The sequence below is a fragment of the Phycodurus eques genome, chromosome 20, assembly GCF_024500275.1.
Source record: "Phycodurus eques isolate BA_2022a chromosome 20, UOR_Pequ_1.1, whole genome shotgun sequence".
Lineage (NCBI taxonomy): Eukaryota > Metazoa > Chordata > Actinopteri > Syngnathiformes > Syngnathidae > Phycodurus > Phycodurus eques.
In genome coordinates, this window is record NC_084544.1 from 88712 (window position 1) to 110000 (window position 21289).

At 46.9% G+C, this 21289-nt stretch overlaps 3 protein-coding genes across 10 annotated transcripts in view; 2 read left to right on the forward strand and 1 right to left on the reverse strand.

The window, feature by feature from the left end:
• Nucleotides 1–144: 144 nt before the first annotated feature.
• LOC133395529 (regulating synaptic membrane exocytosis protein 2-like) lies at nt 145–13892 on the reverse strand. Of its 6 annotated transcripts, none has more exons than XM_061664513.1 (33): nt 13775–13892; nt 12585–12636; nt 12414–12506; nt 12153–12344; nt 10124–10182; nt 9912–10028; nt 9728–9827; nt 8953–9076; nt 8572–8606; nt 8439–8494; nt 8325–8360; nt 6742–6872; nt 6490–6661; nt 6149–6305; nt 5116–5184; nt 4894–5038; nt 4717–4824; nt 4507–4557; nt 4369–4437; nt 4242–4301; nt 3941–4050; nt 3296–3727; nt 3157–3198; nt 2996–3064; nt 2662–2684; nt 2504–2592; nt 2300–2425; nt 1797–1972; nt 1551–1686; nt 1366–1478; nt 1188–1289; nt 795–934; nt 145–720 (listed from the first exon to the last, which is right to left on the reverse strand). In XM_061664513.1, the coding sequence occupies exons 3-33, from the start codon at nt 12445–12447 to the stop codon at nt 529–531; spliced, it is 3465 nt and encodes a 1154-aa protein (XP_061520497.1). In that variant the 5' UTR covers nt 12448–12506; nt 12585–12636; nt 13775–13892; the 3' UTR covers nt 145–528. The 6 variants fall into 6 exon arrangements, with proteins under 6 accessions (XP_061520497.1, XP_061520496.1, XP_061520498.1 ...); XM_061664512.1 differs by having other exon boundaries at nt 9912–10031; XM_061664514.1 differs by having other exon boundaries at nt 3026–3064; nt 9912–10031; nt 13775–13891.
• si:ch211-191i18.4 (uncharacterized protein LOC799350 homolog) lies at nt 13571–17356 on the forward strand. Its single transcript, XM_061664522.1, has 4 exons — nt 13571–14039; nt 14869–14963; nt 15047–15232; nt 15308–17356. Exons 1-4 carry the CDS (start codon nt 13865–13867, stop codon nt 15422–15424), a joined length of 573 nt encoding a protein of 190 aa, XP_061520506.1. The 5' UTR covers nt 13571–13864; the 3' UTR covers nt 15425–17356.
• Nucleotides 17357–17373: 17 nt separating this feature from the next.
• The window catches only part of jtb (jumping translocation breakpoint), an 8382-nt gene continuing 4466 nt past the window's right edge, over nt 17374–21289 (forward strand). Inside the window, exons 1-3 of one of the 3 annotated variants that reach the window (XM_061664526.1) lie at nt 17374–17561; nt 20961–21074; nt 21143–21183. In XM_061664526.1, the coding sequence (XP_061520510.1) occupies nt 20980–21074; nt 21143–21183 (136 nt within the window). In that variant the 5' untranslated portion in view covers nt 17374–17561; nt 20961–20979. The other 2 variants (XM_061664523.1, XM_061664524.1) reach the window with 2 other exon arrangements.

Sequence of the window (21289 nt, forward strand, 5' to 3'; positions counted from 1 at the left end):
TGTTGGGTAGAGTTGGAGGAAAGGATTTAGAGAATAGGGACAGATGGCGGAAGAACATTGGCGTTGGCCGCCCCTCAATACGGTTAAGGCCAAAGGCAAAGTAAAGTACAGTACAGAATAAATCAATCAATTCAGTCCTGTCAGGTTCCAGAGAAGAAAAGAGCCACCAGAATTGAAAACATTAACAATTTTTATTTTCACGTCTCACCTTGACCTGAAGAAGAAAATCTGACAGCGGGTGTCTGATTTGTCACATTAAATGTCCTTGCTCTGCCCATTTTGGTGACTTGTTCACTATCCCTTAGCTTAACTCGCAGCCCTAATCCTCTCCATGGACTCTTCTAGAAGGCTGACGCGCCAGTCCCATGTTTTTGATGCGGGCACCGAAATTCAAAAAAGTCACGTGTTTCCTTAGGAGCAGCTGTGATTTCCTGGCAAACGTAGACATCCTTTTCCTCCACCTCTCTCGGAATGTGCGACGATCACAGTGGAGGAGACACTTTTCCATCAGCACCCCCTTTGTTAGTGCTATGGTGTGCAGCTGCCCTCAGTTTCTTTATTGGTCAGTGGAGCCAAAGCGGGGTCCACCAAGGAGGTGGCAGGAAACAATTTAAACCAACCAATCACCATGATTGACAGGTCCAAGTCATCCAGTAGAACCTGAGCAGCACCCATGAAGGATTTATGGTCCATCTTTCCATAGTCCCCCCACACAATGATCTGACAGTTTGTAACATAACACACGTTAGTCCAATCACAAATGTTGCAGCACATGTTCATGCTCGACGCCTTACCTGTAGAACTTTGCCTTCCGGATTCTCTTCAAACTGCAGCTGTTGTTGATAAAGAGGATCCAGCGTCTTTCTGGCCAGACGAGTTCTTCGCTTCAACAAACATTTGCCATTATCCATCAGGTAGACCTTCACATATGCAGCTGGGGCACAGAGCCAGTGTTGGCATTACAACTTATCACAACTCTAGTGAGAACTTCACTCTGCTCTCTAGAATCTACTTATGGCCTCAAGAACTTAAAGTCCTGTCTAGAATTCCCTGTGCGCTATAAAACTGAACTGTGTGGTCCAGAACCTTAGGATCTCTAAAACTTCCCTGTGCTCTCTAAAACTTTACTGTGAAGTCTAGAACCTTCTTATGCTCTGAGGAACTTGGCAGTTCTCTCTAGAATTTACCTGGTGTATTTTTGTTGCCTTGTTTACCCACAAGCCCCCTGGCCCGGATCACCTCCACGTCTAGGCGCTCCTTCCTGTAGACCATTCCGATCTGGATGTCTCCTGAGCAGCACAATAGCATTCATTGGATATTAACCCAACTTGACCGTTCTTGAGATATTTTGTTCTTTGTCACTACCCATGGGAGGTGTAGCCAACGTCTGTCTCCCAGCCAGCTGGGCTGGGCCTAACCCATCAAGGAAACCGGTGAAGTGTTTGTCTGTGGCCAGTTTGACTCCCGGAAAGATCAAACTGAAATGCAAATGGAACAATGAGAGGAATCTGTGAAATTGGGCGTGAAGCCATAGCCAGGATGACTCGTACGCTCCGGGCTTCGGGTCCTCTGCGTCAGGATCGCGGCTTGGCTGTCGTGTGAAGCGAGACTTAAACTCCACAGCCAGTCCGGTTTCCACGCTCCTCTGAATGGGAAGTCTCACCACCTTCTTCTTCTTATCTTCCTCTGAATAGGAGCGAAATCAGGACCAGTTTGCTAAACCTTCTTTCAAGGTTGCGCAGGTTGGAGTTCTGCTTCATTCCAGTTGTAGTTCTAGGGGGTCTGACTGGACTCACCTTCCGGATTGAGTTGCGAGGTGCTTTGGCTCTTCTTTCCCAGTCCGACCATTCCCATCACACGAGCGCCCAAACTGGATCGCCGCTTCTTGTCGTCGTCGTCGTCGTCGTTACGGCTCAGAGAACAAATGTCACCCCCCACACTGGCAGACTTGGCGGCAGGTGCTGCTGCCACCCTGCGGGGAGATGGACGGCATGCCAAAATGTGAGGTTGCAGGGGAAAAGTGAATTAAAAGCCTGGATAAGAAGTGCTTAAACCTACCCCAGTGAACACCCTGCAACATACACTGCTGTGAAAAAGTACTTTCCTCCTTCCGAATTTAAATTATTATTATTTTTTTTATCACGCTTGGATGTTTTGGATCATCACATCAGTTTTGAAGTCTCGCAAAGACAACCCAAATAAATTTTAAAAATCCAGTTTCTAAATGATGATTTCATTTACGAGACTTGTCAGAAATTTGGTCTTAGGATGTGGGGCAGGACATTGCTCCATCACTTACTTTGACGACTCAGGCTCCTCCTCTCCTTCCTCCACCGATTCGCTGTTCTGCAGGGTGGTCTTTTCTGTCGATCCTGGCCCCGACAAAGCCTCCAAACCCCCTAGACTCTCCGGACCTTCCGCTTGACTGCAACCGCCAATGAGAGGATATTTTGAGAAGGTCAGCTAGGCACAGCGGCTGCGGTCAGCACAAGAATACGCTCACCTGACACTTTGAAGGTCGTAGAGGACGACGGACTCAGAAGACACGTCGCTCAAGTTGCTGAGGGACGACTTCGAGAGACTGTCCCGCATCTGGACACCAACGATGCCATCGGTCAGTCACGTTATCTGGCAATCATGTCATCTGTGCTGCATGCTCACCCTTTCTGGATCCTTCATCACACCTGCAGAGACACCAGGGTGAAGAATATGGAAAAAACTATTAAGTGACCTGGTATGACATCACACTGACATGGAGAAAATTCAGTGGCGTGTTGCAGGAAAAGGTATGTAAATGTTGACGTGAATAAATTGGTCATAAAAGTCACAAGAGACAAACATGGTCTTCTTACTCAACTAATATCACCATTTTTAATTGTTGGTTTAATCATAGTTGAAGCTGATTATTTTTCTCTATTGTGACAAACATTAAGATCTAATTACATTTTATGACCAATCAATCACAAATCCAGCTCGTTTCAAAGGGTTCACATACTTTTTCTTGCAAGTGTACAAGCTAATGTACCGTTAGCTCCTTTCATCTGTTGGTCCTCCCATGTGACCTCTGCGCCATGTCAGGAGAAAGACAAAGACCAGAAGTTTGACAGAAGACTTAACAGCCAAGGTCACATGATTGTGTGCTGATCAATCACTGACCTTTCCTGCTGCCTCCGGGCGTGGCTGAGCGTCTGTCCGCCTCTGACACGTGTTGTGATGTCATGTGATGACAGAGAAGTGACTTAAGCACAGCACACCAATTGACGAGCGCGATCCCTAACAGGCACTTAGCACGCACCTGGTGTCTGAGAAGGTGGGGCCGGCGACCAGCATGCTGCTGAGGGAGGCGGAGCTTGATGACAAGAGGAGGGGGCTGGGGGAGGTGGATCTTGATGAGTCGTTGACAAGGGAGGGGGAGAAGCTGTGGCAGGTGGGGAAGGCGCTTGATGAGTTGTGGTGGTTGGGGGAGGGGCTGGGGCAGGTTGGGGAGGAGCTTGATGAGAAGCGGTGGGGGGTGGGGGAGGAACTGGGTTAGGTGGGGCGGTGGGAGAGGGCGAGACTTGGCAATGGAAGTGTGAAGGTTCTGTGGGAGGCGGAGCTTGTATTCTAATGAGCGGAGGGCATTGATGGTTGCCAGTGGATGGAGCCTGTCTGTGTGAGGGGGGAGGGGGAAGGGCAGTGGGTGGAGCTTCAGCCCCAGTTAGTGTTCCTTTTGTGGCCGTGGTGCAAACTGATGGATGGGAGGTTGAGAGAACAAAAAAACCTGAAGTCACTTCAAAAGTCGCTTAAAAGGCAGCGCTGGACACAGTGCTGTGTGTTGATTGGTGCACGGAGAAGAAGTAGAAAGCACTGCGATGTCGTTACAACGGGTTATTGAGCAATTGGATAAGAGTGGTCGTGTGTGACTGTGTGGCTAGAGTGGCCGACCTCGCGTCCATCTTACGTGTGTCCGGAGCACCTTTGGGTGGGACCGCAGGCAACTGACGTACTCGGCGACTGCACTCGGGGCTCCCTATCGGACTCAAATGGATCGACCCATCATGCCGGCCGACCCTGTCAGAGGATCACAATAAGGTGGACCAGATGCTGACAGGTTTGTCTAGCTGTCATTTGTGCAACAACACTCATGATGGATGTGGTCCACCTTTGAAATGCTGCTGAAATCCAATCTGACCCATTTGCCATCTCTTTTGGTCTTTATTTTGTCATTTCATTGAAGGAACGCCAGCGAAGGAATTTGTTACCTTAACAGCTCCTCATCGAAGGGTTCTGCTTCCGAGGGCAAGTTTGGGATGAAGTTCTGGCTGAAGGGCAGAAGAAAAGTTCAAGATGTTTAAAACTCAACACGACCCAAAAAAACTTCAGACTCACCTGAAGTCCTCAACGCTCCCATTTGTCTTGTGGTTTGGCCAGGGAGTATTACACAATCTTCCAGAGTAACTACACACACAGATGAAGAGCTACATATTTTTGCTTTAGCATTAGAGATTTGGGTGATGTTTGCAATACCAGTCATGGGAATCAAGAGAGATGGCCCCAGACCTTCTCCTCAATAACCTCCTGAAAACACAATGTTAATGCACATTAGCTACCTAAAGCTGCCCCACATGTACTTTACCTCTTTTATTACAAGGTCAAGAAGGACTCTTAGTGGGACAAGCGTAAGGTGAAGTAGCAGTATTTCCAGTAGTGGAAGCAGTTTTTGTTTTTTGTTTTTACTTGTCCAGGCTGCCATAGCGTCCGACATCAGAATGAGTTCGAGTGATCTTAGAGGCTCGCAGCATCCGCACGGCGTCTTCGCGGTAAAGCGGGTAAAGAGGGTTTGCACTGCAGGCCAGATTACGAGTTAATGTGACATGTCAAGGATTGGCTGGACCATCAGAGTCGACGGCCTACCTGTGGCTTGGCGACGAGCACCTCGCCGGGGCCGGATCACACCTCGCCATGATCGGGTCGCATCGCGAGCCGGGACGAGATGACTGCCCGTGCTCGTTTAGAGAGTGTGCAGAGCTGTAGAGGTGTTGGCCGTTCTGACGGGAATCTGGAAACAGAAAGGTAAGTGTCACCATGAGATGCAAAATGACATGTATGTGATCCATGAGGAGATTTGAAGTACACCTGATATCACCCCGATAACGTCCTCGCAGTCATAATCGGAAAAGTCTCCATCGCTGAACCTATTAAAACCTACAGAGACACCAAGAGAAAGTGGACATTTCCTGGCCTTCTTCCATTGGTCCTTATGTGTTATCCAAGAAGGTTCCTTATGTTCTGTCCTAGAATGTTCCTTATCTAGAATTCTTGAATATTCCATCCATCCATCCATTTTGTGAACCGCTTCTCCTCACAAGAGTCGCGGGCATGCTGGAGCCAATCCCAGCTATCATCGGGCAGGAAGCAGGTTACACCCTGAACTGGTTTCCAGCCAATCGCAGGGCACATGCAAACAAACAACCATTTGCACTCACATACACACCTACGGGCAATTTAGAGTTCTCAATCAACACATCCCAAAAACATGCATGGTAGATGTTTTTGGGATGTGGGAGGAAACCGGAGTGTCCGGAGAAAACCCACGCAGGCACGGGGAGAACATGCAAACTCCACACAGGCGGGGCCGAGGACTGAACCCCGGTCCTCTGAACTGTGAGACAGACGCTCTAACCAGTCGTCACCGTGCCGCCTTCTTGAATATTCATCACATTCAATCCCTGAAGTTTCCTCATTTTCCAGCTTCAACGGTTACTATGTTCCATCCTTAAGAGGTGCCACATATTCCACCCCCGGTTCCTCATCTTCCATCCTCACAAGGGTCCTCCTTGTCTTGCTGATGTTCAAAGAATCCTGTAGGCCCCTTAAATTCCAAAGCTTCCTTCACGCCAAACTACAGCATCTCCATATATAAGTATAATATTACATATATTACTGTACATATAGACATAAATACAAGGTTATCTGACTGGAAGCCTAAACATTGAAGTTTGAAGCGCCAAACATACTCGTTCATGGCCATCGTGTTAGTGACATTACACAAAACACATTGTGAAATACGATCATGAAATAAATCAAGTCCTGTAAATCGTATATGACATGAGTACATCTATGATCTTTTGATGATTAGGAATGTTATTGCTCTTCTTTGTGTACTCACAGTGCAGCCTCCTGGTAGCGGGTCCATGCTGGAGTACTCTCCTCTGCAGGTAGGGAGAGGTGTTGGCTCGCGGCAGAGAGGCAAAAGTGTTCCTGTGAAGTTTGAACCAGTGAGGCTGATCATCCAGCACTGTGGTCTTCTCCAGCCCGATCACAACCTGAACAATCACAACACCAAGAAGGACCACATATCTGCTTCTGAGGTCATCCTCCGCCCAATACTCTACTTACACTTTCTTCCACCATGTTTATTTGACATGTTTGTGCCATGACATTGACTGTCCTTCAGGATGGAAGCATCACAAAAATGAGAGAGGTCGCAGATGCATTGCCTCTTCTTACCTCTCCGAGGAACTGACTCTCTTCCTCAGCAATTCCGGCCTGATCCCAGACCGTCAACTCCAACATGCGCTCTTGGAAGTCCCGTTCGTGGACCGGAGAGTAGATGAAGGTCTGGTTCCACCGAGGTTCGGCCAACTTCTTCACGGTCTTTGTCCTCCGCTTACTTTTACCACTGAAGATGAAAGAACATTCCAGTTGACCGGTGAGCACGTCGCATCAACGAAATTCATATTGCTCCTTTGACCTTTTTACCTTCTGTCAGGAAGTAAGTAGATTTCAACATAAATGTTCCGGGGCCGGCCGTCTATTCGAACAGGAAGTTCTTTAGCTCCGAGGACAGTGACCATCAGCTGATGGCCAACTTTATCATACCACAGCTTCACCTGCAAGGAAAATGCAAACGAACCCTCAAGTATTTGGGCGGATAATGAAAATAATGCAAGTAATGAAACTTCATCATGTTCACCAATAAAAGGGAGTGAATAAGGAAGAAACTCTCTGGTCACGACTGATCAAGTGTTTCCAAATATATATGCAGGAATGTCGCTTTATTGACTGACACCAGTGTTTGGAATAACAGCGGCCAGGTACTGACAAGTAAATGTGGCACGTTATTATGCACCAATATTTAACAGCCGTTATCCGACCTGGCTCACTAACCCAAGCACAGGAAAGAAGCTGCAAATAAGTTGTTGTTTTTTTGGGGGGGGGGGGGTTTCCCCCTGATTGTGCTCCTTTGGTGAGGGTGGAGGGGGTGACAGACACATAAGTAACTAATGATGATTGGCGAAAGGTGGAGTACAATTTCATGGCCAATCCGTACGAGAGTCCAGGTAGGCGGGTGTTGATACAAACGTCAATGTGCCACAACCAGCCACGCAAAAGAACTAGATGCAACAAGGGCAAGTGTGGAGTAGTCTGTTGAGTTAAAACTGGATGGGAGTAGAGACACTACTTCAGGGTCATTTATGTAAAAGGCAAGAACATCCATATTAAATGTACGTTATGTCCCATAGAAATGTGTTTGTCTGCATCCATTGTGAGTAACTCTAATCTCAGGAGAAAAAAAATGTTTGATTGAATGATTTTACAGTACAAACAGTTTAAAGTACTTTATTGGTTAACTGTTATGGAGAATATTTTCCGGAAAATACTTGGAAGTATATCATTTGTGTTTCTAATTTTTAAATTCGTTAAACTGACAAAAATTATTGAATTAGGCCCTACAGTTTGTCTACCACTTCTAGCTTGAGGTCCAATAAATTGATTTGAGAGATTTAAGTTAAAAGAAGTCCCCATATATGCTGTCAGTTGCAACTTGTCTGTGAAACCCGTTAAAAAATCCAAACATACTGAAGTAACTAAATTACATCTTCGAAGTAGTAATTCAATTACTTTTTTGAGAAAAAAATGAAACTATAACTAATTTGCCCAACACCGTTCAAGACAAGGAAGTAGAACCATGTGACTTCTCCCAGCCAATCAGCCTATAAAAGTACAGTATTACTGTATATTAATATACTACAATAAGTTACTGAATAGAAAAACGATGCCAGTCTTAGCGCAATCAGGTCTTCCTCATCAGGAGACTCAAAGCAGCCATCTTTTCATGACAAGCCACTTCTCATCCATGCTGTGGCAATGCAGCAATGTTCCTTCCTTCGACGTACAAACTTCTGGAAAGCACAGCCAAATCTGTCCAGAGACATCTTTGGAAACATTGTGACGTGTTCATCTGCAATGAGGTTCCAACTCTGCAGTGGTTGGGGGTGGAGCTTGAACTGATCATAGTACTAAAACACAGAGGTAGTCGACGGAACAGATATCTCACTCACCTGAAGTCTGGGAAGCAAAACCCGCGTGTTTTCAGTCTGAAACAACAACAATGACTAACTTATTTCAGCTGAGTGACCTGTAGGACGACTGCATTCCATGCTGGGTAAACTTACCAAAACCTGTCCTTGCATTGCGTTCAGGCTTATGGGAGAGTCAAAGGAACTGGAACCTGTTAAAAGAAAATATTTCAGTGCATCTCTCTAGTAACTTGAGGGGGAAAAAAGATCAAATGTCTCATCAACTCACTGGAGACTAGCTGGCAATGGGAAGAGTCTGCAGCTCTGGAAACAAAATCACACTCAGGTTTAGGACATCAGGGGACGGACGTCGGGTATGTCAGGGGATGACGTCAGGTCAGGTGACTGATGTCAGGTGAGGACGTCAAGGGACAGATGTCAGGTGACAGACGTCGAGGGACTGATGCCAGGACAGGCGTCAGGTGACGGATGTCAGGTGCGGACGTCAGGGTACAGATGTGAGTTGATGCGCGTCAGGCGACGGATGTCAGCCGACGGACGTCATTTGACGAAATGTCAAGTGACGTACCTCAAGGGAAGGATGTCGGGACAGGTGTCAGGTGATGGACGTCAGGTGACGTCATATTCCGACTCGAGAACATGAGCTCACCTGATCGGTCGTGACACCAACAGCTCCACTTGTGGCTCTGATTTGGACTCCAGGATGATGTTGTAAACGTCGTTGAAAGTGGCGCCTTGTAGAACGTGACCATTCCACTCCACAACCTGATCACCTAAACCACACCAACATCCTGTTGGTCCCTTCAATGGAAACTAGAAGAAACGGCTAACCTAGCTTAGCATGAAGGCTGGAAAGTGGTGCTGTCTCCGAAATCACTCACTAACCGCTATACAGTGTGCCATTTTGTAGTGGTGTCCGAATGCTTAGTGATCAATTTCAGTGCTCTATAAAGTGCGCTCAAAATTTCCCACAAAGCATCGCAAAGGTTTGTGACCAACTGATGGTCACTCACTGAGTCGTGATACCCCATACTGCATTGCAACTTCAAAGAAGAAATGCTGGGACTAGATGTGTCACAATCGGAGGGAGTGAACTTTTTCGTAGAAATGTAACTTCAATAAAGCTTTGATTGTTTGCGTTTTTATAGCAATCTACATACAGTAACAGTACATTTTAATAATGTGTCCAAACGTTATTAATGAGCTCACGATATAGTCCACCATATAGTGCAACCCTACATGGGGAGTAGGTAGTAGTGAGTGAGTGAACAATTTCATAAACAGCCTCAGGGTGAACGGCCAGCCTAGTTTAGCACGAAGGCTGGGTGCTAGGGTAAACACTGACCTAGCGTAACGAAGCCGACTGGAAACTGTAAGGGTAAAGAGCTGTCTTAATTAGCACAGAGACTGGAATTATGTCTTACCTGCTCTCAGGTGTCCCACAACGTCTGCTAGACTTCCTTGTTTCACTTTAGTGATGAACGCACAGAGATGACCAGAATCTGTCATCTTACCGCCAACCACCTGCAAGGTCAAACAATTTCAGCCTCATAAAAAGGTTAAAGAAGTTATAGGGATGGATGGAGGAATGAAGAGAGGAGGACAGGCCTTAAGTCCAAGCAGCGCGCCAGTGTCTGCGTGAATGGATCCGTCCTTCATGGTCTTGTTCAGCAGAATTCGCCCAATGAGACGCTCACCGTCTGTGGACTGTTGCCATGACACCTGCTGCTGAGGGGTCAGAGTGCACAGGAATTCTCGATTTGTGGTCGCTGAGCCGCAATAAACATCAACAAGAGTTCGAGGGAAGAGGCTGATCTTACTGTGGGCATGGCCGTGAGTTCACTGGGATACCACCAGTGGCCGTGGTCCATGTCGTCTCCTAGCAGCCAGCCCGAAGGAAAGGTGAAAGGTCAGACACCATCTTCCACAACAATTTATTATGATGTCATACATTCAGAATTTATGTCATAAAATGCAGCACTCACTCAAAGATGAACGCATGCACACAAGAACATGTGAATGTTGTAAAAAGATGACATGATGACATGATCACTTGACTTCATCACCACCAGCACTCGCAATGCCACCCCTTCGCCTTCATTCTCAGCGTTCGCAACGGGATTGGTCAAAGCACAAAATTGAAGCAGGTCAAACTTGTGAAGATGGCGAAAGCATCATTGCCTTGGCCCTGAACTTTTTCTCAGACCTTCCACTCGGATGGCAAATCCCAGCAATCGGTGAAAGACTGGCAGGTAAGTAGCCATTTTGTTTCTATTCCGTGGTGCTCTCCCGGCTAATCCATCAAGCCGCTCTCTTAATCCAATTGAATGCGAGATGCTGGTGTGGCTATCAGGAAGAAAATAATCCTCACCATTCACTTCTCTGGGCTTCCGTTGACTTTTCTGAGCTCAGGCCCGAGAGTCAGCACCATGTTTTTCTTCTCCTTCTCTCGCGGGTGTCTCGGCTGAGTCCTGGAGAACTGAGACCGAGCCGTGACCGAACCACCGCACTAGCACCTCAGCCTGTGAGGAACGATCCTGGATCATCGCTCGTAATCTGCTCGCTGACTTGTGGTCCAATCACAGCGAGGTGGCACAAATGGTCAGTGTGACGCTTGACTTCCTGTCCGCACTTCAACTGGAGGCCACCTGCGTTTTTTCCTGACCAGAATAAATTATATGAGCCTGACGCAACCCACCTAATGACCAATCAACCTGACAACCGACATGCTCACGTTCTGATGCTTTGTCTCTTGTCAGCGGTAGCGGCTCAGAGTATAGCTTGTTTTCTATCATGACTAGCATGGAGTCAACGAGCTTGTTTTCTATCATGACTAGCATGTAGCCAACTAGCTTGTTTTCTATCACAGCTAACATGTAACAACCTAGCCTGGTTTCCTATGGTGGCTATCATGCTATTCAGCCACAAGTCACGCAGCCACTCATATTACTCTGATACTGGTCAACTTGCATTGGCTTCCAGTCCATCTGAGTTGCAATAGATCGATGTTGTGATAGATAGATTTTATATTATATGTATTTATGAGTAAGTAACCATTAAATATTACCTGGCTTAGCACCCTAGCTCGCTGACTTAATGGTACCGTATGTTCTGTCCCAAAATCTACATTCTCAACACGCTGGTCTTTAGGTGACTCAGAGAGCCAAAAAGAAGTCAGCAGGCTCTTGAGCATATTCTGTTCGAGCTCTAGTACTCTGGAATACCCTCCTTGCGGATACAGTATTTCAGCTGCTACCTCAGTAGAATTTTTTAAATCTCGATTTAAGACTTACTTTTACACTTTGGCATTTGGTTAAAGTACAAATAAGCCTGTTTTACTGACTCTTCTCTCTCCTACCCCCTCCTGCTCAGAGAGAGGGCTGGCTGTTGGGGATGACCGAATCTGAGGCTGTTTCTGTATTGATTCTGCACAGACCAACTGGGACAAGAGCTGAGGTGGACCACTTCCCCTGGAGGCGTTGTTGCGGAGGATTCTGCGCCGACCGACCAGGCCAGGTCCTGACGCCGCTACACTTTCGCGAAGGCATCTATCCTGCAGCACTTCACCAAATCTCTTTAAATTGACTCTTATGCCGTCTTAATCAACATTGTACGACACCAAACTATGTAATGAAATGTTGCCCACTCGACATCCATTCCAGCTTGGCCATCCCTCCATCTGTGGTCCCTTCTCAAGGTTTCCTCTTTTCTCCCCAAAGGGGGTTTAAAATTTTTACTTGCCCGATTTGGGGGTTTAGATCAGGGGATGTCGCTGATCTTTGTCCACCGGTGGCCTGCGAAGCCCTTTGAGACTCTTTTGGGATTAAGGCCAAAACAAACTTGACTCACGGTCCCGGTCGTCACCACTGTTCTCATGTGTGGTCAGAAGCTCCTCTTCCGAGCTGCTGAGGCTGCCGATCGCGAGCACTTTTCCCAACCTGCGCGAGATGCCGTCATTGGTTGGCTTCCTCCTGTGGGCGGGGCACCGGTCAAGGTGTTTATGAGGGACAGGATGGCGCGGAGGGGAGCGCGACCTCCGACCTGTGAGCACAAACAGGCGTCAGTGCCAAAGAGCTGGGCCACGTCCACTGCGCAAGGTTCTGGTCTCACGGAGCCTTTGAGTCAGCTCTTCCGACGTCTCCATGGAGATGTCAACGCTGATAAACTTCCACCCCTTTCTGAGTTGACTTCAAAGGGATGATCCTGTTGCCAGGCAACCACAAACTGTCACCAGCATTGGGGCCAACGATATCAACATCTGCAGCATCTCTGATTGGTTACCTGCCAACTTGTATGGTAACACACCTCTCTCCAGATGTTAAAGCTCCTCCCACTGTCAGACACAGAAGACCAATGAGAGAGAATTACCTATTTCTTTTTTGCCACAATAAAAGTCCTACACCTGATATCCCCCACTATATCACGCTCCTGCTATACTGCAGATTTTACTGTTAAACATCATAATTTTCTGTCTGGAAATTCTCACTATATGGAGGAAATAGACAGCGTATTGCGGTCAACGAACGGGGGATAACTGTACTATATGTATTTCTAATGTGATAAACATTCAAAGGAATTTCATTGGAAAGCCAAAGCGGCCCTCTTTGTGATTTAGTCTCCATCCATCCATCCATCCATTTTCTGAGCCGCTTCTCCTCACTAGGGTCGCGGGGGTGCTGGAGCCTATCCCAGGTGTCATCGGGCAGGAGGCGGGGTACACCCTCAACTGGTTGCCACCCAATCGCAGGGCACATAGAAACAAACAACCATTCGCACTCACAGTCACGCCTACGGGCAATTTAGAGTCCCCAATTAATGCATGTTTTTGGGATGTGGGAGGAAACCGGAGTGCCCGGAGAAAACCCACGCAGGCACGGGGAGAACATGCAAACTCCACACAGGCGGGGCCGGGGATTGAACCCGGGTCCTCAGAACTGTGAGGCTGACGCTCTAACCAGTCGTCCACCGTGCCGCCATTGATTTAGTCTCACACAGATAATTATTATCTACAAGAGAGGCCGGCACGGTGGGCGACAGGTTAGCACATCTGCCTCACAGTTCTGGGAACCGGGGTTCAAATGCCGGCCCAGCCTGTGTGGAGTTTGCATGTTCTCCCCGTCCGTCCCTGCGTGGGTTTTCTCTGGGCACTCCGGTTTCCTCCCACATCGCAAAAACATGCGTGGTAGGTTAGGTTAGGTATTGAGGACTCTATATTGAGGTGTGAATGTGAGTCCGAATGTTTGTTTGTTTCTACATGACCTACGATTGGCTGGCGACCGGTTCGGGGTCTACCCGAAGATAGCAGTGATAGGCTCCAGCAGCCCGCGACCCAAGTGAGGATAAGAGGTAAAGAAAATGGATGGATGGAGATAAACATGCACGCAGATACTGCCCCCCCGCCCAACACACACACAGCCTGCATGCTCTTCTAGTAGACTTTTATCGTGAAGAACTCAAGTGATCAGTCTTACTTTGTTGGTGTCCACAAGCTACATTATGTCCTCTCGACTCCAAAGACACATGAAACACATCAGCAACTCAACGAACACGTCTACGATACCATGAAGTCCAATCAGCATATTTACGGCTCTACACTAACCCCGCCCCCACGGGCTGCCTTAGGGTGGAGCTCCTCCGCCTCCTCAAATCTTCATCTTCACTCGCTGAAGAACCTTCACTCGGCTCACTGCTTCTCAACGTCTTACCACAAACCATCATGTAGAAGTGGTCCACATGGTAATAAATAATAAAGTTCTGTTGTTGCTCATATGGTTGGGGGTGTCCTTGCTAGCCTATCTTGCATTGCGTCATTTCTGCTAGCATTGGACTTTGTTGTTTTAGCATTAGCTACATTTAGTAGCGCTAAGCTTCTGCAAGCTGCAGGATCTCAAAATCTGTTAATCTTATTAAAGTGTGTGCATATAGTGTGTGCGTGTAGTTTGTAATTTGTTTTTGTGTGAAAATTTGAAAGAGATCATGTGCCAGCCATGAAATGATTTGTTTGTGTTTGTTGACAAGACAACTGTGTATCTCCTCTTGATGTTCATCATTTAGAGCAGGGTGTCAAACTCACTTTTGTCACGGGCCACGTCGTAGTTATTAGTTGTCACGGGCCACGTCGTAGTTATGACGTTCCCTCGGAGGGTCGTTATGACTGTGAACCCATATGAAGGAATTAGCACGTCATATAATGAGATATACACAAGAAATTGATGAATAACTAGTAAAATCAGAAGCCTATAAAAACATGTTTTTAACAACTACATTTTTGATTGAAAACAATTGGTAAGAATTGCAATATCTCCACATTATTATACTGGAACACAATTAGCAATTTTGATTTGCTTTCGCGGGCCATATAAAATGACGTGGCGAGCCGGATCTGGCCCCCGGGCCACCAGTTTGTCACCAGTGATTAAGAGCATCAACGCATCGATCGGTTGGGGGAATGTCAAAAAGGATGAGTGAGATTAAGGGCGGCGGATTTGCTAACGTCACGACCGGTCACGTGACTTGGTTCCACCTAAAAGGATTATTTTGTTTCTTTTTTGTCCTATTTCGATAGACGCTTGCCGGATGAAGACGGGCGCTTGCGTGCTGTTTGCGCTCCTGCTGGCTCGGGCATGTTTGCGGGAGGCCAAGTGCAGCCTGCCTATGGAGGTAGGCCGGCCGGCCGGCTGCACGTCGGCTCGAGGGCTCGTGACGCAGCGTGGATGACACGCGTGTTTGGTCGGGCGTGTCAGGTCACCGGTGAGACGGGGGTGCCGAGGCAGAGCGTCACCGGGCGTCACCGTGACGACATACGTTCGGGTGTGTCGACAGGTCACCGTGACGACATCCAATCGAGTGTCACATCAGGTCACCGTGACGGCTTCCACCGACTGCCTGGACTTTGCCGCCGCCTGAGGAGGCGTCGCCTCAGCTACCTGGTAAACGTTTGTCGCCCGCTCGCTGTCACTTTGTCGCTAGCGCTAGCCTGACATGCATGCGGTTTGTGTCTGCAGTGTCACAAGGTGAGCTTCCGCTGCTGGGGGCGGAGCCAGGGGTGGGGCCGGAGCGGCCAGGTGTGCCGATGTCCGAGAGGTTCCACGTGTTCACGCGTCTTCATTCGCAGTATCTGACTGCTGTTTTGACTCAATTCCTGTCGTCAAGTATTCATTGTCAATTTCGAATGTATGCTGTTTATATTAGCAAATTGATGTTTACACAGGCGGCACGGTGAACGACTGGTTAGCAGATCTGCCTCACGGTTCTGAGGACCTGGGTTCAAATCCCGGCCCCGCCTGTGTGGAGTTTGCATGTTCTCCCCGTGCCTGCATGGCTTTTCTCAGGGCACTCCGCTTTCCTCCCACATCCCAAAAACATCCATTAATTGGAGACTCTAAATTGCCCGTAGGCGTGACTGTGAGTGCGAATGGTTGTTTGTTTTTATGTGCCCTGCGATTGGCTGGCGACCGGTTCCAATTGTGTCTGTCTGCAGTGTGCAGCCGCTCCGTGTGGTTACGCCCACTCGTACCCCCCCTCCCGCCCGAAGATAGCTGGGATAGGCTCCAGCAGTCCGCGACCCTAGTGAGGAGAAGCAGTAAAAGAAAATGGATGGATGGATGATAATAATAAATGTTATTTAATAAAATACACTTCTTAAAAACAAAACCTATCAGGGACAAAGAAACTCCTGCAGCGTCTTGTCTGTGTGTGCAAAGCAAACTGTCACGAGCCCTCCTGCGTGCTGTTCCACCAGCAGCCTGTAGGTGGTCTCAAAGTGTATGAAGTTGTGCTGAGATTATCCTGCACGTGTGTAACACTGATGTTAACATCTGGCCCATGTAGTCCCCTCTCTCTCTCAAATTGCTAAAGAAAAGTCAAACCCAGGAGGTGAAGGAAATGGGTGGAAAAACAAGTCAGAGAGCATCGATATTCTCCAGCAGAGAATATCGATAGATATATTCTCCAGCAGTACGTTGGACTAAAAAAAAAAAAAAAAAAAAAAAAGTAATTGGTGAAAAATTACAATGAATTAGGTATGCGTGTATTCGTGGCTGAATGGCTCTCGAAAGAGAGCACACTTGAGATCACGCATTTACAGTGTTTTCCGAGTTCCCACTCAGTGACGGTGTGAATCTAAGTGCGAATGGTCGTCCGTGACTATATGTCCCCTGCGAGTGACTGGCGACCAGTTCAGGGTGTAGTCCGCCTTTTGCCCAAAGTCAGCCGGGATAGGCTCCACAGCACCGCGCGGCCCTCAACAGGTTAAGCGGTTGGATGAGAAGGATGGATGGATGCGACTTTCGGAATTTATTTTGAAACTGACATTGAAACATATACAAAATTCAGTAATTACAGTTTAAATAGACTCCACAATTTTCACAATACAAATATCAGTGTTGAAGAATAGTGAATGAAATGTAAATGAGAATAAAGGACGTAAAGACAACGATGGTTACGTTGCAACATCCGATTATGCGCGGACACAAAATCAACCGTCACTTTCAAAGTAAAGTGACACTACGATCCAAATGTATAATTAACATGGCATATGAAAGGAATAATCGATAAATTGGATGAAAATGTGAATGACAATCATTTTAACATGTATTGTTCAAATTTCCTAATTGTTTTATTTACGAAGCGACGGATTGTGACGTCGTGTCAATTTGATTGTGAAGGCTTGGTGGCGGAGATCCTCCTCCGGCCCTCCTGGAAACTCGTCTCGCGTTATTAGGATTCCCACTAAGTATCTCGGCAGGACACGCCCCACTGCAATATGATTGGCTACTGCGTCGCGGGAAGGGCAGGCTGCGCAGATGTAACGAGATGACCATCCCAAACATGTATCACGTTTGTGCGAAATAAAAAGAAAAGTTGGTTGTGGTTAGGTTAAGGGCGAGGGTAGGGAATTAAGGCGGTTTAGGATGGGTTAAAGTTAGGATTAAGGTGTGTTAGGGGGAAATACATATTAACGCCGCCACACTTAAATCACATCTTTTCCCGCCTGGAAGCAGTAGGGCGTATTCTACAGGGATTCAACAGCCAATCATAGTGCAGCGACGCGTGTCCGGGAACCAGTAATATTGGAGCAGGCGTGTCCTGCCTGGAAACTATGTGGGAATCCTAATAACGCGTCGTCTTCGCGTTCTTATTGTTGTCGCCGTGACGAATGTTGGCTCGTAGTCGTCACGATCGCTCTTTTGGTTGAGCTGGAATTTGAAAATTTAACTGTGACTAGGTGCAGAATGGCGACTGGGGCCTTGGATGACGGTGAGTGAGTGAACAAGCAAACGTTAGCATATATCTGTTAGCCTTAGCATTTCAAACGTGGATGACGTCACCTTGTTTGTCCGGAAGAGATTAAAGTAATTAATAACGCAGTGACCTCTACTGCTTGCTTTTTCGCCTTTAAACACTGGAGACATGTTTCGACGCCTCATTGAGTGGCTCGGCCCGTTGCTGTGCAAGTGCGTACGCTATCTTGGATGTCGCAGATCTGCTTGTAGGTAGTGTTTTTCGTTCATAAGAACGAGTCTTTTTAGTGAACGAATTGAACTGAAAACAGTTTATGAAATGATTCGTTCTTTTAGCTTGCCCTCGCCGAGTCGGCTGGGAGCGGAAACGGAACTGCTGAAGCGTTCTGTCACTCGCTTCTGAATCTTGGGTGAATGACCAATGAGGTGCCTTCGTGCAGTCGGGTGCGGACTTCATTCAACATACTGCCATGTGATTTGCTGTTCGCCAGCGTTGTCACTCACTTCATGACCAATGAGCAGCTAGCGTCAGGCAGCGCCGTGAAGGCGGGGGAGGGACTTAAGTGAACTGAGTGATTCGTTCAGTGAACAGTTGTACTGAAGAGTAATCCGTTCAGGGGAGGGACTTAAGTGAAGTGAATGTGCTGGTGTACAGAAGAACTGAAGAGTGATTCGTTCGTTGAACAGTTGTCCTGCAGAGTAAGTCGTTCAGGGGTGGGACTTAAGGGAAGTGAATGTGCTGGTGTACTGAAGAGTGATTCGTTCGTTGAACTTCGTTCGCAATCCGTTATGGAGCGGTGTGCAAGTACGATGCACTCATTCGTTGCCGCAAGGAACGACGTACTACGCAGTGAACGTAACCACGAGTCCTGACGTACTCGCGGGGATAGCTTTCACGAGCAGCCGTTTCTTCAAGCTAACTGCTAATGTTGAGTCAGCCGAGGACATGAAAACAAGCGCGCACATTTAAAATAAATGTAAATTAATACATATATATATATACGTAAACATACATATCATTCCCTCTGTGTCTCTAATCCGGTTATTAAATATTTTTATTTCATAATATTGAAATTAATAATTATTATTTAATTTATTTATTTTTCCTAGTTTACAATACGTGACAACAACAACGCATGGTAGTCTTCAGTGAACGTGTTGAGCGAACGTGAACGTCAGGGATGGATCATTAACTGAACGAGGAAGCACTTGAATGATTCGGTGAATGCATCTTTTGAACGAATATTTTTAAAGAACTGATTCGAATGATTCAGTACACTCAAAAGAACTGCCGTGCATTTAGAAGCCAAAATCGCATCCAGCTGAAATGCATGGGGAGCGCAAACTTTTTTGTGCCCAAGAGCTACATTGGATTTTGAAAATGGACACATGGGCCAGCTCATTTGTAGATGAGGGCAAAAGAATGAGTTTGTGTATCAAGAGAATGTTTACGCTAATAATATAGTAATGTGGCCGACTGGTTAGCAGATCTGGCTCACAGTTCTGAGGACCGGGGGTTCAAATCCCGGACCCGCCTGTGTGGTGTTTGCATGTTCTCCCCTCCAGTTACTCCGGTTTCCTCCCACATCCCAAAAACATGCGAGGTAGGTTGATTGAAGACTTTATTGCCCGTAGGTGTGAATGTGAGTGCGAATGGTTGTTTCTTTCTATTTGCCCTGCGATTGGCTGGCAACCAGTTCAGGGTGTACCCCGCCTCTCACCCGAAGATAGCTGGGATAGGCTCCAGCATACCCGCGACCCGTGCGAGGATACGCGGTACAAACGATGGATGGATGGATGGATGGATATAATAATGTAGTCTTTAAAAATATATTTTTATTTTATTTACAATAAATCAATTAATCAGTGATTTAATTTGATAAATGAAGAAAAACAAAATTGAAAATGAATGAACATGAAAAAAATTTAAACAGTAAAATAATTCCTCTCATTTGAAGTTATTATTTCTGTCATACTTATTATTATTAATGAAGCAATTGTTGAATTGTTTTTTTTTTTTTTTTTTTTTTTTTAAATACACATCTCAAATGTAATGTAGGCCTATATGTAAAATAATGTTACTAATATTAATGTACTGTATTTGCATGCCCTCTGCGGGTCGGGGATAAGATCCTGCCCCAAGTGGAGGAGTTCAAGTATCTTGGGGTCTTGTTCACGAGTGAGGCAAGAATGGAACGGGAGATCGACAGGCGGATCGGTGCGGCGTCTGCAGTGATGCGGAATTTGTATCGGTCCGTTGTGGTGAAGAAGGAGCTAAGCCGAAAGGCGAAGCTCTCGATTTACCGGTCGATCTACGTTCCTACCCTCACCTGTGGTCACGAGCTGTGGGTGGTGACTGAAAGAACAAGATCCTGGATACAAGCGGCCGAAATGGGTTTACTCTCCCTTAAGAGAGAGGGTGAGAAGCTCGGTCATCCTGGAGGGGGTCAGAGTAGAGCTGCTGCTCCTCCACATTGAGGAGCCAGATGAGGTGGCTGGGGCATCTGATTCGGATGCCTCCCCGGTGAGGTGTTCCGGGCACGTCCCACCGGCAGGAGACCCCGGGGACGACCCAGGACACACTGTAGAGACTACGTCTCGGGGCTTGCCTGGGAACGCCTCGGGATCCCCTCGGAAGAGCTGGAGGAAGTGGCTGGGGAAAGGGAAGTCTGGGCGTGCCTGCTAAAGCTGCGACCCGACCTCGGATCGGCGGTAGAAAATGGATGGATTGAGGGCTAATGTATTTAACTGACAATAAATCAGTTAACCAGTGATTTAATTAGATAAATGAGTAAAAAGTAAATAATGATGAATAAAACTGGAAAATGGTTTATTTTAGGAATCATTTATTCACATTTTAAAATGTAATTATTACGAATTAAGGTATATTAACTTGGATAAACAGTTATTATTATTTTTAAAAGTTTCCGTATTTAGTTGTATTAACATGCAATCGATCAACAGAATGTAAGAGAAATGATTACAAAGTGGATAAATGAAAAAATACATTTAACCCCGTTTTTAGGAAAAACCATCTTAATTATTGCAAAATAATATTTGTGACTCTTGAGAAATGCTCGTCGGGTCAGATTAAACAACGGAGGGGCCACCCCTGAATTAGACCGGTCCCAGTCTGAGCCACATGCACCTTGTGTATCATATACATCTCAAATATGTTAGGATAAATGATTTCCACATCAATCGCTTGCAATCCAGTGCAACTATTTTTCTTACAGCGTTACAGTTAACGCCCGTTTCACTGCGACAGGGTTTTTCTCGAAGCCCACACAAGGGACATCGTCGTCGCCCGGCTTTGCCACATCCAATATGGACGTACGATTCAGCGGTCAACGCGCCACCGTGTATGTATGTTGTAAAGCCTCAATTGCGATGACGACCTTTGACCTGGTTTCAGCACGGCGTGCACAGCGCAAATGATGGAGAGCTCGTGCTGGCGCGTCCCGCTGGCGTGCTGTCGGCCTCGCGTCCTCATCCTCCACGCCCTTTTCTGGGGAGTCGTGGCCTTCAGGTGAGTGGGGCCCTCGCTCGCTCACTCTCATTTGTACCATTGACGCTGAGCTGACGCTTGTGTTCCAGAGTTTTTGGAGCCGCCCTGCTAGCAGAAGACAAACTTGCAGGTAAAACCCGTTGACAAAGAACAAGTTTACAGTGAAGCCCCGTTGATCGCTATTTGTAAGCATTTCACCCTATTGCATACTTTAAACACATTTGAAATAAATTATG

Excerpts from the sequence above, each read along its gene's own strand:
- LOC133395529 (XM_061664512.1), bottom strand. The coding sequence starts at position 12,447 with ATGGAGACGTCGGAAGAGCTGACTCAAAGGCTCC. Across the intron at positions 3,199-3,295 it reads CCCACCTTCTCAGACACCAG|AGGCGGACAGACGCTCAGCC; the intron begins GTGCGTGCTAAG and ends AACACGTGTCAG. Across the intron at positions 2,593-2,661 it reads TGATGAAGGATCCAGAAAGG|ATGCGGGACAGTCTCTCGAA; the intron begins GTGAGCATGCAG and ends GTTGGTGTCCAG.
- si:ch211-191i18.4 (XM_061664522.1), top strand. The coding sequence starts at position 13,865 with ATGAAGTCCAATCAGCATATTTACGGCTCTACACTAACCCCGCCCCCA. Across the intron at positions 14,040-14,868 it reads ATGTAGAAGTGGTCCACATG|ACGCTTGCCGGATGAAGACG; the intron begins GTAATAAATAAT and ends CTATTTCGATAG. Across the intron at positions 15,233-15,307 it reads GGCGTCGCCTCAGCTACCTG|TGTCACAAGGTGAGCTTCCG; the intron begins GTAAACGTTTGT and ends TTGTGTCTGCAG.